Consider the following 19,522-nt stretch of genomic DNA (forward strand, 5'->3'; position numbering starts at 1 on the left):
TTTATTTTCTTTAAAAAAAGTATTATAAATAAAAGCTAAATGAAATTAAAGTATCACTGTAGTTAATAAAGCAGAAGTTAAATTTTATGATGAATAATAAAAATTTTGAATAACAGTAATAAATTAACATTTATTTTAATTGGAGCGAATGTAATGAACTCGGTTTACTACATAGTTTATGCTGTTATAATATGATAATGTAATGTTTATTGTAATGCAGATAACTTGATTTATTAATTTTCAAAGAATTAAGAATAAACTGAGATATAATATTACATCTCAAAGTTTTTAAAATATAATTTCATGGATAAACATTGTGCAGTCGAATATCTGTTTACATTATTTTGCAGATCATCTGTTCCCTGTGCATTCCTTCTTTGTAACCTTTTAACTTATAAAACATAAGAGGCTTCACTATAAGATTTGATTCTAGAACACTTTGAGTCAAAATAAGTCAAAAAGAAGTAAAGTTACTTTTCTGTATTTTTATAAATTTGTGTTTATTAATTTTAAATTTTCGAACTTGTAAATGTAATTATCCTGAAAACTGCAGTTTCAAGTCCTAAGCTATGTGACTTCTTCTTTTGAAGCAGAATAATATTGATAAAAATTTTGTGTATAATAAACACATGCAAGTATGTCAACGTTACCCGACTAACAAGGGGCTTATTAACTAGAACAACCATGCATGCATTAGTACACTCATTTGAGTTCCACCCCCTTCCCGTTCTAGTTATTTGGTCTTTTAATCGAAATCTTTTTGATAATAGAAAAGAAGAGCATTTGATAATAGTTGCATTAAAAATTGCTAATTGACTGTGCTTGCATCTTAATAAGGTACTTGTATCAGAACCTAGAGGGTAAAAGTTTTTATATATCCCTGTCTATTCATTGTTGCCATATCAGAATATAACGTTCAGAATACCATATCAGAATTTAAACGTTCTAAGTGGCTGTTGGTTTTACTTAAAAATTGAAGTGTTCTGAAAAATCCCATGAGAAAAGATGTTTTCTTATTTATAATTCTTAAATAAACCTGGCACTTTATAACTGGATTCTTTTGCTTATACATTGCTCTAATTGTTGTCTAGATAAACGTATATATAGTTATTTAATGATGTTAGAAAATATATTTTTGACTATGTAACTGCACATACACATGTGATGACTTCGAACTTTATGACACGACAGAGACCGTGATTAATGGAATGAAAGTGCATGGTGCATATGAGAAGTTAGTTATAATGGCCAATTTGAAACATTTTATACTGGATAAAACAGTTTTTGAGAAATACATTCTTAAGTTGAATTACACAGTGCAAAAATCCAATTCTTGATCCCATTTCTGCGTTTTTAACATTATGGCACTCATTGAGGAAGGAGAAATAAATGGGGACATAATTTGGCATAAAAGCAGATGAGAGGGCCTGAAAAGTATGGGATCTGTCTAAGATGAAAACCCAATTCAAGGTTATATGGTTTTAGTTTATTTGATGAACTTTATTTTGGCTGAACTTTAAGTTTTTGTTCTCAAATTTCAAATTACTATTAGCATTAAAGCCTTTCACAAGCACAATTGTAGACATGAAGAATGCACTCATTTCAAGGTTCTCTTGGAAAGGGTATGTTTGTTTCAATTCATGTCATAACTTTTACAAGATTTATGCAGCTGTTGCTTCGCAGCATACTTTTCTTGAAGTTATTTTGCTTCAGATATAGCATATGATCTTCCTGTGGGCAGCATTGTTTCTTTGTCCTTAAGGCCTCTGCTCATTGTTATATATTGTTAATACTTCAGTGAGGAAAATTTAAATACTTCCTGAGAGCATTTGTGAACAGTTTAGTCTCTGTTCCATTGCTGGATGTTGTAGACGCATAATAAAACTTTAAACACCGGTTTTCCACATCTGTATGCCATGCAGTGCTGCCTTTGGATGCCCAGAAAGGATTATCTCTTGGTGCTGATGCTATGCAGGATGCAGTAGATTTTAAACTACTGAAAACGCAAAAGTGAGATTTTGTGTGTGAAGTAAACAGAGGGCCATTCTAAGACAGTGCGCATTGGAATTTGTGTATCCAAATAAGTACAAACTAATTATGCTAAAAAATCAGGTATAATATTGTGTTTTATGAGTATTTATGGAACATAAAGCACATTTATATGTTCACAAAAAAAGTGCTGTCCAAAAAACAATCTTTCTTTTCTTTTTTATTTTAAATGATGGTGTTCAGTGTGTTAAGCCTATGTGCTAGTATTCCAAATAATTTTCTGCAAAATTTTATTTGCTGATTTTTTGTAGTGTCAACAATTTAAGTAACTCAGCTATTTTTCCTGAATAATTCTTTATCTGTATAATTTATTTTCCCAGGAAGGAATAAAGGAAGTGCTAAAAACAAGGAGTTGGATGCCAAAGAAAAAAAGCAAGAACTTGAGAAACGATTGCAAGACTGCAGTGGGCAGCTTCATTCCAACAGCAGCAAAAAAAGTAGTAGAAAAGGTATTGATTGCGGTTGAGACTTGTTTTAAAATTTGAAAACAAATGTTTTATTATTATTATTATTATTATTTTCTTTATGTTTTGAGTGTAATATAACTTTTCAACATGGATCGCATAAATATTTTAAATGTTTCATCATTGTTGATATAAATTTTCACTGTCTCATACTTTATTGGATCTTTAAATTTTATTTTGAGGAACAGTTATTGCTAAGTATTTTCTTTTTTGTATCCAGACAATAATTATTATGTATCTCTTCGAGAATGCATAATAAAGAAATTGAAAATAACAATTAAAGTAAATCCTCCTCCCCCATTTTAAAGCAAGCAAAAGATCTTTATCTCTTTATATGCTGTGGCTCTTAACCCGTTTGGTACGGGCGTGTCATATATGCATCAGCAGCGAACATTACCTCACAGCCGGATGTGTCATATTTGAATTGCCATTTAATTCACTGTATGGCCGCAGGACTTGCAAGAGAAGGGCTAGCTCATAGAGCTTTTCCCCCTGAAGCAGAACGTGAGAAGTGATGACGTAGCCATGATGACACTGAGCACGCCAATATAATTCACAGCTTGGAAATTAGTGATTTTGAACCAGCGTTTAAAATGAGCTGTGTGTAAAAGATAGCTATAATTTGGAAGAGGCAATGTTACTGCTTTATGCATTTTAGACTGAACCATTAAAAAATTTAATAATGCTTACTCAGTTTTAAAATAATAGATAAAATGTGCTACTCTTTTAACATAAAGTTCCGTGGTTTTTTTTATTTTTATTTGCAGGTTTTTTTTTTTTTTTATTTATTTAATGCACGTTTATTTCTAATCATTTATTTGCATGCTAACTGAGAGAATTTTTATACTGCTTCTAAGATAACTAATAATAGCAGCTATTTAAATTTACTCAAAAAACAACTTTGTAATATATGTAAAATTTGTAATATATATAAAAAATATGTTTAAACCTATGTCTATGTAGACATAGGTTTAAACATATATGACATATATGGCAACATTTCTGCTAACCTACGTTTGATTTTTTGCCTAATTGTAAATTTTACATTGTTATAATTCTTTTCCGATTCAATATAATAGATATTTTTTAAATAATTTTGTAATTTATACTTATATCTATATTACAATTAAATAAATGTATATAAGATTGTTACCGTAATTTTGACAAAATAGCTTTATTCAGAGTACCTAAAACAGTTATTTAATTTTTCAAAAGTGTGAGTAAAGGAAGCAGGTCTTTTTATGCCAATCACTTTGATGTTTTATACTATTATATTTTATCTAGAATGCTAATCTAGCACAAAATCTAATCAGTAATTAGTTACAAAAGGATACAATAAGAATAACTTTAACAAGTACTTAACAAAATTAGTTTGTTAAATACTTGTTATTCTTGTTGGTACTATTTTGGTACTATTCATAATACCGAAGATATTATCGATTAACACATAGAAGTCAGATGCTTTCTGATTTCCTGTGGGGTAGAGTATATATACCTTTTGCGGTACTTTTTGAAAATAATGTTTTCTCTGGAGCGACTTTTTGTCTCTCGTTTCTCTTGACCATTAAATAATTTGGTTTTAGTTTGTGACACAATTTGATTTCTTCTCAATCTCTATTTAAAAACCTCTTTAATAATATAAAAATTTAAAACAGTTACATCTTCTAAAACAAATCCTCTATCTAAAGCGCGGTTTCTCAGTAATTTGAGGCAGAGCGCGAAATGAGACCTTTGATTAAAACAAACTGCACATTTTGAAAAGAACCAACTTAGTCCAGTTTAGTCATAGCAGAGTTTTCAATCTATATGCATTTCGTCGAAACTGAGAACGCATATTTTTTCTACAGAATACAAATATTCGCCTCTTTCCTTCTTTAGAGTAAGAACATTACTTTGAATTCTTGGACTACACTAAAATTTAGAAAACACTAAAAAATAAAATAAACACCATTTCTTTAATTTGATAATACTAGGTAAAGATATTCCAATTTTTTTCTTAATTTTTTTTTCTTTCCAAAAATCATAGCTTTAAGATGACAGAGCTCTTATGACAATGCAACGTGAAATATTTTCACTAGTCCACCTAATTTTTTTGTTCTTTTTCAGTAATGCATTAATCTGCGTCTTCTCTCGTCCTTTCATACTTCTGTAAGTGCTACGGCACGTTACTGCAGCGCAAAAAGCCATATTACGTAAACGATACTTTACAATGTAGAATTTAAAATAAAAACTGACTAAAATTACATATATATAAACTATTTTAAATATATACATTATTAGAAAACAGATATATATGTTATTAAAATTAATTTGGGATATGTAACCTCTAGAAAATCGTCTCGCAGCTCAATGAAACTGCTGTTTTAAACGCGGGAAATTAGGACATGTGGCATCACAGTGACGTCAGATTATTGCCTGTTACGTCCCCCATTAGGCTCGCGTCGGCGAGGAGTCGAACAAAGAAATTAGCTAGCCCTTCTATTTATACCACATATGACCGGGCGTACCACATATGACTTTTCAGATAGAATGTTTAATTAGTATTTTTTGTTGCCACTAGATGTAGCTGTGTCTGTTATGGGGAAATATATCAAAAGTTATGTGTGCCTTCATTCCTATGCAATGCATTTTGTTTTGGAATGAGAGGGAGATTCTTGGGTGGGTGTTGAGCAATGTAATGTCTCTTTAACTGCATCATTTGATACAGTCAAAAGTCGTTAATTCGGACACCCATAATCCGGAATGATCTATAATCCGGACCTCAAAGCTAAAAACGCCACGCATGCGCATAGGCGTTTACGTGTGCGCGTAAGACCTTTACGGCTGTGAATATACGTGTGCGCATGCGCATAATGTTTACGCATGCGCGTTTATTGTAAAACGGACGGTATAAGCTAAAACTATCTAATTATTTATTTCAGTTAATGTTGCAGATTGCATTGTTCCTTAATCTTCGAATTGGATCCGGCTTATAATTTTTTGCAGACTGTTAGAATAATTTTATAAAAGTAAGCTTGAAATTTGGATAATGTCAAATACATTTTCCGATGCTGAAGCTCCCAAAGGATCTACAAAGCGAAAGTATGTTTCGATGTCCATCAAACAAAAAAAGGAATTGCTGCAAAAAATGGATAAAGGCATATATCCTTTGATCCTCTAATCATTCCGAAATATGTTTATCAATTTCACGCTGCTCTGCGGGGGGAGGGAAATGACACAGCGCGCAATGAATTGGAAGTTGATCTATCAGCACTATCCTTATTTTCAGAGCAGATGTTTTTATTTTATTTGGCTTATAATTCTTTACTTAATGTAGTATTTCATCTCGATGTACTCAGTCTTTGATATGATTTAAATCAAATTCCTCCTCATTATAATTCGCTTCCGATAGCGAAGAAAGTGACTCGGAGGTTATTGAAAATGAAAAAATTTCGATTGACAAATTAGCCAATATTCTCGACACAGCAATTGTAGGACTTGAACAGCGGAACTTTTTAAGTAAACAAAAAATTATGTCTGTTTAATAGAATTAAAGAGAAAGTATTATCACATGAAACGAAGCAAATTAAACAGCTTAACATTGAAAGAAATGTTTAATAAAGTAAACAAATAAATATTTTGCTTTTTCTTTTTGTAAATTTTGGTACCCTTTAGATCATAATTGCTGTTTATTTCATAAATTAGGGTTTCATATTTTTTATTTTATAATTTCTGCATGCCATCTTACCAGATTTAAACCGATGATTTATAATCCGGAATCGCCCAACGAGTCCGGATTAAGGACTTTTGACTGTATAAACAAAATGCACATGTTCTCGATGCTTTGAAGTACTTTTTATTTTTGCGATATAGGTATCTGAAGGTAGAAGAATATACACAAATGCTAATTGGTAGGTGTTGAGTAATGTGATAGCTCTTTCGGTATCATTTCATATAAACAAATGAACATGTTCTCGATGCTCTGGAATACTTTTTAATTTAATTATTTTATTTTATTTTTTTATCCCTGTGTAGTGGCGTAGATGTTCTATCATTAGAGACTTTTTTGTTACTGTTACAGGGTTCATAGCGGTCCTTATAAGCGTTTATATTTGAAAATAAAATTTAAAACCCTTACAAGTGCTTATTTTTTCTCCAAAGCACTTTTTTTTTTTTTTAACAGTGTTTATTTTTTGCTTTCAGTGCCTTTTTTTTTTTTTTTTTTTTAATGAATGCACATTTTTTCCCTGTAGCAAAGCCGAAACTAAATAAACAACTTTCCTTCCTTATATGGAACGTCAGATGGTGAATCATACTCCCCGAAATAGCTTTTCGCCCCTTTCTCTGCATTAACATAACCTTTGGTGCGAGCAAGTACAGGCAGGTGCATGTCGTTCTCTTGCTCAAAGAATTGCGAAAGCAGTAGAAAATTCTGGTGCATTCTGTTTCTTTAGCCCCCACCCTGTACTACACATGTTTGAATTTCTATCAAAATTTTAACAATTTATTTTCTCGTTCCGCATGGTCAGTTCATATTCTCGTTTATTATGATCGGTATGCTTATATTATGAGCATATGTATGAATATTTATGGTAGTATATTTGCAGTAACTGTTGAAGTATAGATAAACTTAAAAAATGGGTAAGTGTGATTTAACACAGATTAGTTTTCTAAGGAATAATATTCGGAATGGCATAAATAAAGTAAAAGTAATCGAATAGTCAAAATAAAATTTTTTTTGGCCAATGATTATACAGTACAGAAGTTAGGGGGCAGGTCCTCCCCCTTTCTCCTCAAAATCTTGAATAAAACCGTTGCAGTTCGCAGCAAAGCAAGCAACGGACCCCATCCCCTCCTTTTTTTTTTTTGGGGGGGGGGGTCACTTTCCAACCTTGATTGAATAGGACTAAAGTTCTGCGGTCTGCTAGCCAAGCAAAGAATGATTCTGTTGCGGAAATATTTAACACAGTCTTCAAAATTAGATTGGTAAATCTCTCTATTAATCAATATCGACATGTCCTGCTCAATGATAAATATGACACATGGGCGCATGACGGTGAAAAACCGGATGAAGCAAGGGGGTGTTTTTCTTTATTAATTAGTTATTCTTCGAATACTGCCAGCTGTTGATTCCGATTGCATAATATCACGTGCGGAAGAATTAAATCGCGTATTCCGCAATAACGTTTGCGATATTTCGCAGAGATAAAAGAGTTTTACCGTGCTTGCTAAGCAGATTATCGTCTAGTTTCATTGGGCTATTTTTTATATGATTCGTATCGGAATGTCAAAAGTATTATTTAGCTGAAAAATCAAAAGAACGGCTACAATCTACCCCCTTGCTCTTTTACTAGTTATGCTGGACTAGTTGGAATTTTCAGATATTCGGCAATTTCCGATTATGCTGGTTATTTAAGCCAAAGAACATCTATGTACTATACATATTCTTTGGTTAAGCTTTTATTGTTAAAGGATGACTGCATGAAGCAATTTCCCGTCTTCCAATTTTTTACTTATTTTTACTTAAATTACTTTGCTTGCAATATCTATTAAGGGAAAACTGTTATACAATAAAAATTTAGAAAATGTTCAGAATTTTGATATAAGTTAAATTATTTAAATATTAATATGAGTGAAAAAATAAATTGTATTTATTTTTAGGCGCCAAGTGAATATAATAAATATGGCTTATTATTTATTTTCTCTATTTTGAACTGAAATTTCATCATTAAATCTTGTAATGTAATTTAGTTCTGCATAGTTTTTTTTTTCCCCTCTCATTGTAAACTAGTTCTGTAAATTGAACTGTTATTTAAAATTAAAAAAAAAAAAAAGAAGAAGAATGTCATTGTTTTCCATTGTTGAGTAATGCTCATTCTTACTTAATAAATACTGAATTTCTCATATTTTAAATTACAAGTCTAATTTTTCTTTTAAGGTTATGCATTTGTATATAATGTAATTAGACAGTTACTTATTTTTTTCTTAAAATGTGCTTATAGGTGCTTATTTTTTTAACTAAAATGTGGCTACGAACCCTGTGTTAGATTTTTCCGGAATGAATATTTTGTATGGCTTAGCTTCTTCTTCTCTTTTTTTTTTTTTTTTTTTTGTTATATATAAATGTTGTATTGCTGGTGTTCTTTCTTTTTCTTTTCTTTTCTTTTCTTTTTAATGGCAAAACAAAAGTGCTATCTGACCATAGAAGATACACAAATGCTTAATGAGTCAAATTTGCTGATATTCTATTCCTGTGACATTTGCAACGCTAGACTTTGCGTATACCCATGTTTCAAAGAATATCATACACTGTCTCTTTTTTGAAATATTGCTTCCTTTTCATTGTTTTCACATTGAATTTTTATGAAAGACAGTTTTAATATGTTTTAATTTTAATTATGTGTTGTGTTAAATAAAATCTGCGATTGTTTGGATATTTTTCCATATATATTTAATTGCGGAATAAAGGGAAAATTATATTATTCTAGAATGAGTATTTTATAAAATTTTTAAGGAAAATATAACGATAAAGGTTTGAAATTAATTCTGACAACTACCTGAATGTTCTTCTCATAATGTACCAAAATTTGGAACAATTGGATGACAAATTTAATTTATACGAATTTTTTCCCAAAGTTAGGCTTAGTAGCATGAATTATTAGTTGAGTTAGGCTTAGCAGTGAAAATTATTTCTACAAATTGCTGATGACATTAACTGAAGACATGAATTGTCTTAAACCTGATTTTTGAATTGGCTTGCCTTCATTGAATCAACAGTTCTCCTCCTCATTCCATCACATAAACACTTGTAGTTGTTCAGTAATTTGTTTTTTATTCCTTTTACTGTCCTGGTGCCACTTAATGTACAAGCACAGTTATGTATTCAGCATCAGCATTATTGCATTTTTATTCAATGAATACTCCACTTTTCATTTAGCATCTCTTTAGGTATTTGGAAAAAACATTTTCAGTTTTTAGCTTTTAATTTTGGTGTAATGATGAGTATTTACAATAGCTTAGGACGAAGTACTTGTCTTCTCACTGTCGCCAAGAAAATTTTATTCTGCATTCAATGAAACAAAGCAAATAAGTATTGTAAGGTGAGAATGAAAAATAAAAATAATGCCTTATTACGTTGTTATTTACAGAAAAAAAATTTAAATGCTTCATCGATGAGTTTAATAATTTTTTATTATTCCATTCTTTATTTGATTGTAATCTTATTTTTAGAAAATGTTTACAATTATTGCTAAAAAATTTGTCTGGATAATAATTTTGGCTGCACATGGAAAATGCATGATAAAATAAAATAATAAACATTAAACTTTTTTTTTTTATTTTGCCTGCTTTTAAAATTAGAAAGTAATTGTCGTATAATAATATATAATTCAAAATACGTAGTACTCTTTCAAACACCACTAAAGAATGATTTTATACACTGTTAATCATTTGCAGTATGTTATACAGTACAAAGTCTGAGATCCGGACTTCCAGTAACCGGAATGACTTAAAATCCGAACCTTAAAGTCACCACCACTTTTTTTAAAAATTTGTTTATTTTTTGTGTGTGCTTAACACGTGCGCATGCGGAGAGTCCTGATTCTTAATTTTACTTTAGCACTAAATAAAATACCTCATTATCAATCATTTTAGCATAAAATTGTATGATCCATAATTTGGCTCCGTAGCTGTGTATGTGTTTGGCATACATTGCAAACTGAAACATTCTACATATATACGTCATTGATTTTACACCTACTAATATTTTGTATCCCTGGCGCCAACCTGGCGAATCAATATTTATTATATTTTTCTTTTATCACCGCATGTTTATCAACTCATGTAGTGACACCTAAACAATTTTTTTATATTAGTAATTGAATAACAAAGAGTATGGTAACCTTTTTTGTTGACATTACGCTTGCTGATGATTACAGATTTAAGTTCAATGCGCTAAGAAATGTTGAGAAGAAACATTTAACAATTTCTTTCCGTATGGTACAAATAAATTTTGTTAATGGTACTCATAGGCCAAAATGTTGACAAGGAAAAATTTAACAAAAATTTCTTTCCATTATGCTAAAATTAGATTTTCTTAATGATACTTATTAGCCAAAAGATTACATTTGGTGTTACTTAAATTAAGAATAACTGACTTCTTATTCACATAAACCCAGAACCACCGCCAAAGCCCGTATGGCAGCACTGAGCGGCAGAATTTAGGAAAGACAAATGGAGGAGCTTGGTAGCAATGAATTTAGGACCTACAAAGACTGCATCAGGCAGTAAGATTTCTAGCACTGGCCCTCAATAAGCCTAATGTATATGTGGAAATTATTTATTTAGGACTCAGATAAGCCTTAAGCATGTGCAAGGAACAGGCGTAAGTATAATAAATAACTAATACAATTTAGTCTCAGCTTAATTGTCTCAGGCAAACCAAAGGTGAAATTTTCTAATTAATGGATTTCGTAAAGAAATGTGGAGAATCGGTAATAAATGAAGATGATATAAAAGGAAGTTTTTCATTGTAATGAAAATGCTCCTCAATCATCAATGAGTTAATGGATGGCAAAATATGTAGAATGGTTCTATATCCAGAAAATATCGCTACCGATAGTGAGGAAAGTTACAAAGAAGTTACTGAAAGCCAAACAAATTTTGATTGACAAGTCGGTCGGATTTCTAGACACAGTTATTACAAAATTTCAACAATGGAACTTTGTAACTGAACAAGAATTTATGTCTGTCTATAGAATTAAAGAGAAATTATTTTCACAAAAAAAGAAGCAATTTATATAACTTACATGGAAAGAAATGTTTACTAAAGTAAACAAATAAATAGGAAGTTTTTTTGGGGGAGGGGGTAAATTTTCATACCTTTTAGATCCTAAATGCTTCATCATTTCATAAACCATGATTTCATAATTTTAATTTTATTATTTCTACATGCCATTTCACTAGATTTAAACTGATGATCTAATATCTGGAAAAATCCGGAATCGCTGAAGTCCCGACGAGTCCGGATCTTGAACTTTGTACTGTAATTAATTTCTTAGTAGCGGAAATTTAATTTACTAAAATGTATGATTAAGCATTAATATATAATTGCATTTTTATGTATTTATTTATCATCAGATAACTTTCAGTAATTGAAAAAGCCTAATATTTCTTCTAAAGCTGTTAAGTAATAAAACCAGACTTTATTGATTAAAAGAGTTTTTGTTTTGTCTCCTAGGAAAAGAAATTTTCTAGGAAATTAAACTCCTAATTAATTCCTAGAAAAAGAAATTTCCTAGGAATTTAATTTCCTTTCTAAAAGATAATACAAAAACTCATGTAATATATATATAATTCATTAATACAACAAAATTTGATATTTAAAATTTGATGTAAATGAATATGATGATGAGCAATTAAGCAGCTTAAACTTCATTTGCTGAGCTTTTCAGAAAGAATATTCTGTTTTATAATATAAAAATCTGCAGTAATCTATCCTCCTCTTCCAGATTCAGATAGTTCTCATGTTGATGTAGTTGGTGGAACTGCAACACGATTGAGTGCCAGTAGCAGCAGTTCAAGTGATAGTGACAGCAGTAGTAGCAGCAGCTCTAGTAGTACTTCAGACTCTAGTGATTCTGAAAATGGTAAGTCAGCAGTATTTTTTATTTCTATTTTGAATTAACATAATGTTGAAGTGTTAGTTTTATATTTTATTCATTAAACTATTTGTATGTTTTAAAACATAAGCATTACATATGCCGACATTTTTCTCATTAAGCCTTATCCTGCACTATTGGTGCATTTTGACTTGCTTTCCCTTTATACCTTTCTCACCCCCCCCCAAAAAAGACTTACCTAAGCAACAAAAGTTACTTAAGTTTTTTTTTTTTTTTTTTTTTTTTTTTTTTTTTTTTTTTTGTTTGTTTGTTTGTTTGTTTGTTTCTTCTCCTTCCACTGAATTTTTGTCGGCAATTTTTATACTAGAAGACAGTGTGCTGTACATTGCCTTAATCCCTTAACTGCTGCGGGCGTATATATACACCTTGCTCAGCCGATACGTTAACTACCCCAGGCATATATATATACACCCTTCCAAAATACTATCATTTGCACAAAGCTTTGGAATGCAACACCACAATGACCTTGACAAAGTATGCGAAGGAGGATACTATTTCGGAGAAGTGTGGGGAGAAAGTGGAGAGAGGGATGTGTCCACAGCCGTGAAAGTAATGACTGCATGGTATTGGCTGGTGCTGTTTGAGTAAAACGTATTTTTCTTTTATTCTGGGTCCTCCGCTTTCGTTTACTTTTTGTAGTAGGTGCCAGGAATAAAGAAAGATGTAACAGACGTTTCAGACCGATTTATCTTTTTTGAATTATTTTTTTATGAACTGCTCATGCTTCATATTGTTACTGAAACTAACCGTTTTGTAGACAAGTATATGAGCCAACACCGTGCAAACGAAAAATCAAGAACAAAATCGTGGCATTCAACCAGTTCAGAAGAAATATATGTTTTTTTAGGCATACTGATTTCACAAAGTATAACACTGAAACCTAATATTACACTTTACTGGTCTAAAAATTATTTGATCGAAACCCCATTTTAGTAATATTTTTTATTATAAAAACATCATTTTTATTATTATTCTTTATTTTGTGATGGTAAAACAGTTTTTAGAAAGTAAAACTTGCACTTATTTTCCCCCTAATACATCACATAACTACGCGTGCCTGTGTGAAAAACCGTGGCACTGGGAACAGACTCTTGTACGTTTTCCGTGGCAGTTAAGGGGTTAAGAAAGAAAATATGTAAAGAGACCCACATTTATGTTGGATCATTGCAAGTTTATCACATGCAAAGAACTTTGCACAATAAGTGATAAAAAAACAATGCTAGCATTATTTCTAAGGGATTTATAAACAATTTGTAATTAGTAAAAACTAAAACTTTCTGTCATTTTAATGTTTTTGGTGTGTCTGTATAAACCAAGACTGATATTTCTTTTCTTAAACTTTTATGTGTTCTGTTTTATTGCAAAACTTCTGTAAAAATTTTTACAACAAATTGGCTAAGAATTTAATATGTCTGAAATTTAAAATATCGTGCATTTCTTAAATTGCAAATAAATCCCTGCTGAAATTGCATATTCCATATTACATAGTTGGATAATTATATTATTCCATATTATATGGAATCCATATTATATAATTAAAAACTAAAAAAGTAATTAAAATTCTTGTATTAAATTAAAAACTGTTGTTAAAGATGTGAATAATAATAAAGGTAGATGAAGAAAATATTTTAAAAAGGGGGCCAAGAAACGAGAGAGGAAGAAAAATGAATCCCCCCAACCTTGGTACTTCAGAAATGTGTATCTGGAGAGAGAAGATAGGGATTTTTAAAGTCCTTATATAGTTACTGTAACTATTATGACAACATGTATTTATTATTAGTTTTTAATTTTTTTAATACAAAAGACATTTGCTGACTGATATGAATAATAGCAGGCTAATCTTTTTTTTCATTTTAATAACAGGAAGGATATACAATCAGAAGTCTTTAATCCGGACGTCCATAATCCAGAATGGTCTATAATCCGAACCTCAAAGCTACAAACATTCTGCGCATGCGTAAACACATAATACCTTTACGCATGTGCATAATACGTTTGCGCATGCGCGTTTAATGTATTACGGACAGTATAAGCTAAGCTAAAATTATCTATTTCAGTTAATGTTGCAGATTGCGTTGTTCCTTAATCTTCGAATTGGATCCGGCTTATTATTTTTTGCAGACTGTTAGAGCAATTTTATAAAAGTAAGCTTGAACTTTTGATTATGTCAAATAGAATTTCCGATATATATTTACTAATATGTAAAGGATCTACAAAGCGAAAGTATGTTTGGATGTCCATCAAACAAAACGTGGAATTGCTGCAAAAAATGGATAAGGGCATATCCTTTGTTTCTCTAACCGTTCCGAAATCTGTTTATCAATTTCACGCCGCTCTGCGGGGAAGGGGAATGTCACGGGCGTGCAATGAACTGGAAGTTGATCTGTCAGCACTATCCATATCTTCAGGGCAGATGTTTTTATTTTATTCAGCTTATAATTCTTTACTAAATGTAGTATTTCATCTCGATGTACTCCGTCTTTGATATGATTTAAATTAAATTCCTCATCATTATAAATATCACGAATACACATCAAATAGTTTTCTGGTTGCAATTTTCTAATTTCGACTATGCGTAATGCATGCTTTACGCATGCGCGCATTGAAAGAAATGTTTAATAAAGTAAACAAATAAATATTAAGCTTTCTTTTGTAAATTTTGATACTCTTTAGATCATAATTGCTCTTTATTTCATAAATTACGGTTTCATATTTTTAATTTTATAATTTCTGCATGCCATCTTACCAGATTTAAATTGATGATCTATAACCCGGAAAAACCGATAATCTGGAATCGCCAAAGTACCGACGAGTCCAGATTAAAGACTTTTGACTGTATTTTGATTCTTATTGTGTAATCTAATGATTTTAATGTTTAATTTCCCCATTGCAATTTTCCAGTAATCTTATTTCCTAAATTATAAAAATTATTATAATAGTTGCGAAGGTAATTATAAATATTATAATTAAATAATTATGAAAGATTTTAATCTTCCACACCAGTATTATATGCATTTTAGTAGTTTGGTTTATTTAATTATGGCAAAGCACACTATGGGTATCTGCCTAAGAGGAGGGGTGCCTTCGTGGAGGACTTTGTAAGGCAGCTGCTTCGTATACATGTTACACATAAAGAAAGCCAGGAAAACACCCATGCATTTTAGTACATTCTCCACTGAAACTTCATATAGAAGATTTTAAGTTCATGATATCTCAGAAGATTTTAAGTGTTAGCAAAGCAGGGACAATTTATATAAAAAGATTATAAGGTTTTCTTTGTTTGAAGACTCTTATATATTCTAAAAGCTGTTGCATTTCTTATGCTAGGTCTGGTGGGATTAATATATAGCAATTTTTTTTCTTTGAAATAAATTTAATAATATGTATATTTTTTTCCAGATCTGTCAAAGAAACCCAAAGTAGAGGAAAATCAGGTATTTAATATCATACATATATTTTAATTTTTATTATTTTATAACTTCTAAAATGTTGTCTAGATAATAAAGTTTTTTCCCAGATTATTATGCGATTGGTTGTATTATTGTCCTTTCCTCTGTTACAAATTTTATGATCCTGTAGAGTATGTTTACAAAACATGTATACTATAACATGTACTATAATTTGTCGTACATATAAATATTATACAGTCAAAAGTCTTTAATCTGGACATCCATAATCCAGAATGATCTATAATCCGGACCTCAAAGCTACAAACTTTCTGCGCATGCGTTAATGCATTTGCGTAATACGTTTACGCATGCGCGTTTAATGTATAATGGTATAAGCTAAGCTAAAATTATCTAATTATTTATTTCAGTTAATGTTGCAGATTGCTTTCCTTAATCTTCTAATTGGATCTGGCTTATATAAAAGTAAGCTTGAACTTTCGATTATGTCAAAAATAATTTCTGATTCTGGAGCAGCCAAAGGATCTTCAAAGCGAAAGCATGTTTCGATATCCATCAAACAAAAAGTGGAATTGCTGCAAAAAAATGGATAAAGGCATATCCTTTGTTTCTCTAATCATTCTGAAATGTGTTTATCAATTTCATGCTGTTCTGCCGGGGGGGGACGTTGTGGTCCTCAATGAACTGGAATATGTAAGGACGTTGTGGTGCTCAATGAACAGGAATCTAAACTTTGTTTATCTTTAACGCTGCGGCGCGCAATGAATTGGAAGTTGATCTGTCAGCACTATCCTCATCTTCAGGGCAGATGTTTTTATTTTATACGGCTTATAATTCCTTACTAAATATAGTGTTTCATCTTGATGTACTCTGATATGATTTAAATCAATTTCCTCGTCATTATAAATATCACGAATGCACATCAAATAGTTTTCTGATTGTAATTTTCTAATTTCGACTATGCGTAATGTATGCTTTACGCATGCACGCGTCGGAAGAAATGTTTAATAAAGTAAACAAATAAATATTGTTTTTTTTTTTTTTTTTTTTTTTTTTGTAAATTTTGATACCCTTTAGATCATAATTGCTCTTTATTTCATAAATTACGGTTTCATATTTTTAATTTTATAATTTCTGCAAGCCAACTTACCAGATTTAAACTGATGATCTATAATCTGGAATTGCCTCGACGAGTCCGGATTAAAGTCTTATGACTGTATTCACTATAATTTGTAGATTTCCTCTCTAGTCTCTGTATTGTATAACTTTTGGAAAGGTTAATGTGAGCTGAATTTAAAAGTTCTCTGGTCTAAATTAGTAAAAACATAGATAAACCACATGTGTTATCTTAATAAGAATATTACTTGATTTTTTTAAATACTAATTTAGGAACTTTGTGCTGTAATGGGTTTCAGCAATATCGTGTATTGTTATTATTATTATTAAGTCCAAAGGGGCTTTGTCCCTGAGGGACTATTGTTTTCGTTTTGCGATTTTGGTTTGAATCACTCTGAATGTCTGTTTCACTTTTCAAACTTTTGCCACTAAATATTATTGCAATGTATTACATTTGAAGAAAATAAATAATGAAGAATCTGCGTCAGTGTATGTTAGTTTCTCGCATTGTGATAAAAGAACGGTACCTAGAACCATCTGATTTTGAATGACGTAATCCTACTGCAAATATAGGCATCTGGAAGACCAAATTTGGAATTTGTTTTATTATGTGTTTCATATATTGTAAAACTTTAACGAATTTTTAGTTAGCAAACACGAGGATTTCAAAGCAAGCAATGGCAGCATGATACAGAAAAAACATTTTTATCTCCAATGTGTGAGACTGTATCAGAAATTCTAAAGATATGCTGATTTTAAAATTATCTTGCAACATTGCTGTTGAAGTGAATTTTATTGTTTAAGTGCCAAGAACATGATATTCAATAAATAAAGGCAACACACAAAATGTTTAAAAAAAACACTCTAGATGTAATTTAAAATCTGAAGCCTTTCGTGTGTGTTTCAGTGTTTGTCCGAAATCATCTAAAAGGAGTAACAGAGTGCAACCGAATAGTTTGTCGTTGTTTTTTATGTCTTTCAATGTCCTGTTAAATCCCTCAAGCAAATGGTTGTGTTTCATAGTGCATTCATCCCAGGTGATAATTTTACACTGTTTCAGCACTGTGGCCATGGACAATTTTTTTTTTTTTTTAAGATGTTGCACACTCCGTCTGGGTTATTTTGAATTTTTAGTGGCAGCTTAAATACTGAATGAGATGTTCTGCCTTCATCCAATAAAGTTGCTGCGATGCCATTATTTACTCATGTTTCGGCGAGAATTAGTGAAAAAAGGAATGTTTTGCCAGTTTCACCTGGTACATCCAAAAAAAAAAATCCACCTTGTCCTGCCGAAACTGCGAGCATAATGTGGTCATAAATGGTTCTTTGTTCCTCATTCAGTAATGGGACATTGCGAGTAACAATTGTTGCCATTTCTACAGTATTGTACTGCAGTTCATGATTCATTTCAGTGTTCATTAAATCAGATGCACTTCGATTTGGCGAACGCATACCGAAATGACTGAGTGGTACGTTGGCAATGATAATGCAAATTTCCTCAATAGCAATCAATGCTTCATTGTGCATAGCGTCGCTGAATATTATCATTAGATTTTTGCACCGTGCACGATATTGATGCAGTATACGATGGTTGGAACTTTAATAGTGGCAACTATTTATTTACAAGGAATACGAAAGTGATTCATGTCACCATGTTTTACAGTCCTTCAATATAGTTGCCAGCATTGTGTACAACCCGTTTCCAATGATGTGGAAGTCGCAGAATACCTGTAGCAGTGCCTGTTTTGTTGATAGTTTAATGGTCTACTTTCTTGCGGTCTACTGCCGCAAGAATCTCAGAAACAGTTTGGAAGCGAGTGCCACGAAGTGGTTCCTTCATCTTAGAATTAAGTCATAGTCACAGGGGTTTAGATCTGGGGAGTATGGTGGATGGTAAAACACTTTCCAGCCCCATCGCTTGAACAAATCTGTCACAGCTTGCGCTGCATGCGGCCGAGCATTGTCATGCAAAATGAGAGGAGCGTTCTGCAGAAAGTATCGCCGTTTTTTTCTCAAAGCTGGTCGGAGATTGTGCTCCAAAAATGAGCAGTAATACTACGCAATTATGGTCTGCTGTGTGGGAACGGTATGCGTTAGGAAGACACCATCACAGTCATACATGAGAATCTCCATAACTTTCACATTGCTAAGGTTCTGACGAAATTTCGAACGTCATGGTGACCCGTGATGATGCCATTCGTTTGATTGGCGTTTCAGTTCTGGCTGGTACGATTGGGCCGAAGTCTTATCCAGTGTAATGATACGGTGTAAAAAAGCATCTCCTTCGCGCTCATAGCGCTCCAGGTGGGTTCGGGCTGCATCATATCGTAGCCATTTCTGCATTTCCGTCAATTGATGTGGAACCCAACGTGAAGCAATTTTTCTCACGGACTGGTGTTCCTTCAGAATGTGCAGCACAGTCATATGCGCTAATCCTGTTTGTCGGGCCAGCTGATGAATCGTTTGGCGGCGATCACTGTCCATTTGTGCAGCAACAGCTTGCATGTCTGCATCGCTGACACTCGGACGATCTGGCCGCAGCATGTCTGCCACGTTTTGGCGTCCTTCATTGAATGCTTTCACCCATCTTGCTACGGTTCTGTTAGGCAATGCAGATTCCCCGCAAGCCTCTTGAAGCCCTTGATGACACTGTCGTGCTGTACGACCTTTGGCACATTTAATTTTTATCCAACATCGTTGTTCTTGTTTTGAAAACATCCTGACAACACTTACTTTAGACTGCGAGCTAATACAAGGATTCGTTCTTCGCGTCACTCCGCATGCGCGTGACGTAGGCAGAACGAGTCTTTTTGCTGAGAGGTAAGGT

At 32.0% G+C, this 19,522-nt stretch overlaps 1 protein-coding gene across 12 annotated transcripts in view; it reads left to right on the forward strand.

The window, feature by feature from the left end:
- Window positions 1–19,522, forward strand: part of LOC118185892 (bromodomain-containing protein 3-like) — a 219,197-nt gene that overhangs the window by 128,422 nt on the left and 71,253 nt on the right. For all 12 annotated transcript variants that reach the window (XM_085817974.1, XM_085817949.1, XM_085817948.1 and 9 more), the window contains 3 exons: window positions 2,370–2,498; window positions 12,002–12,139; window positions 15,572–15,606. In XM_085817974.1, coding sequence (XP_085674100.1) covers window positions 2,370–2,498; window positions 12,002–12,139; window positions 15,572–15,606 — 302 coding nt within the window. The remainder of the gene's footprint in view (window positions 1–2,369; window positions 2,499–12,001; window positions 12,140–15,571; window positions 15,607–19,522) is intronic.

The sequence above is a fragment of the Stegodyphus dumicola genome, chromosome 1, assembly GCF_044657685.1.
Source record: "Stegodyphus dumicola isolate Sdum_Otavi_A_Nest chromosome 1, ASM4465768v1".
Taxonomy (NCBI): Eukaryota; Metazoa; Arthropoda; class Arachnida; order Araneae; family Eresidae; genus Stegodyphus; species Stegodyphus dumicola.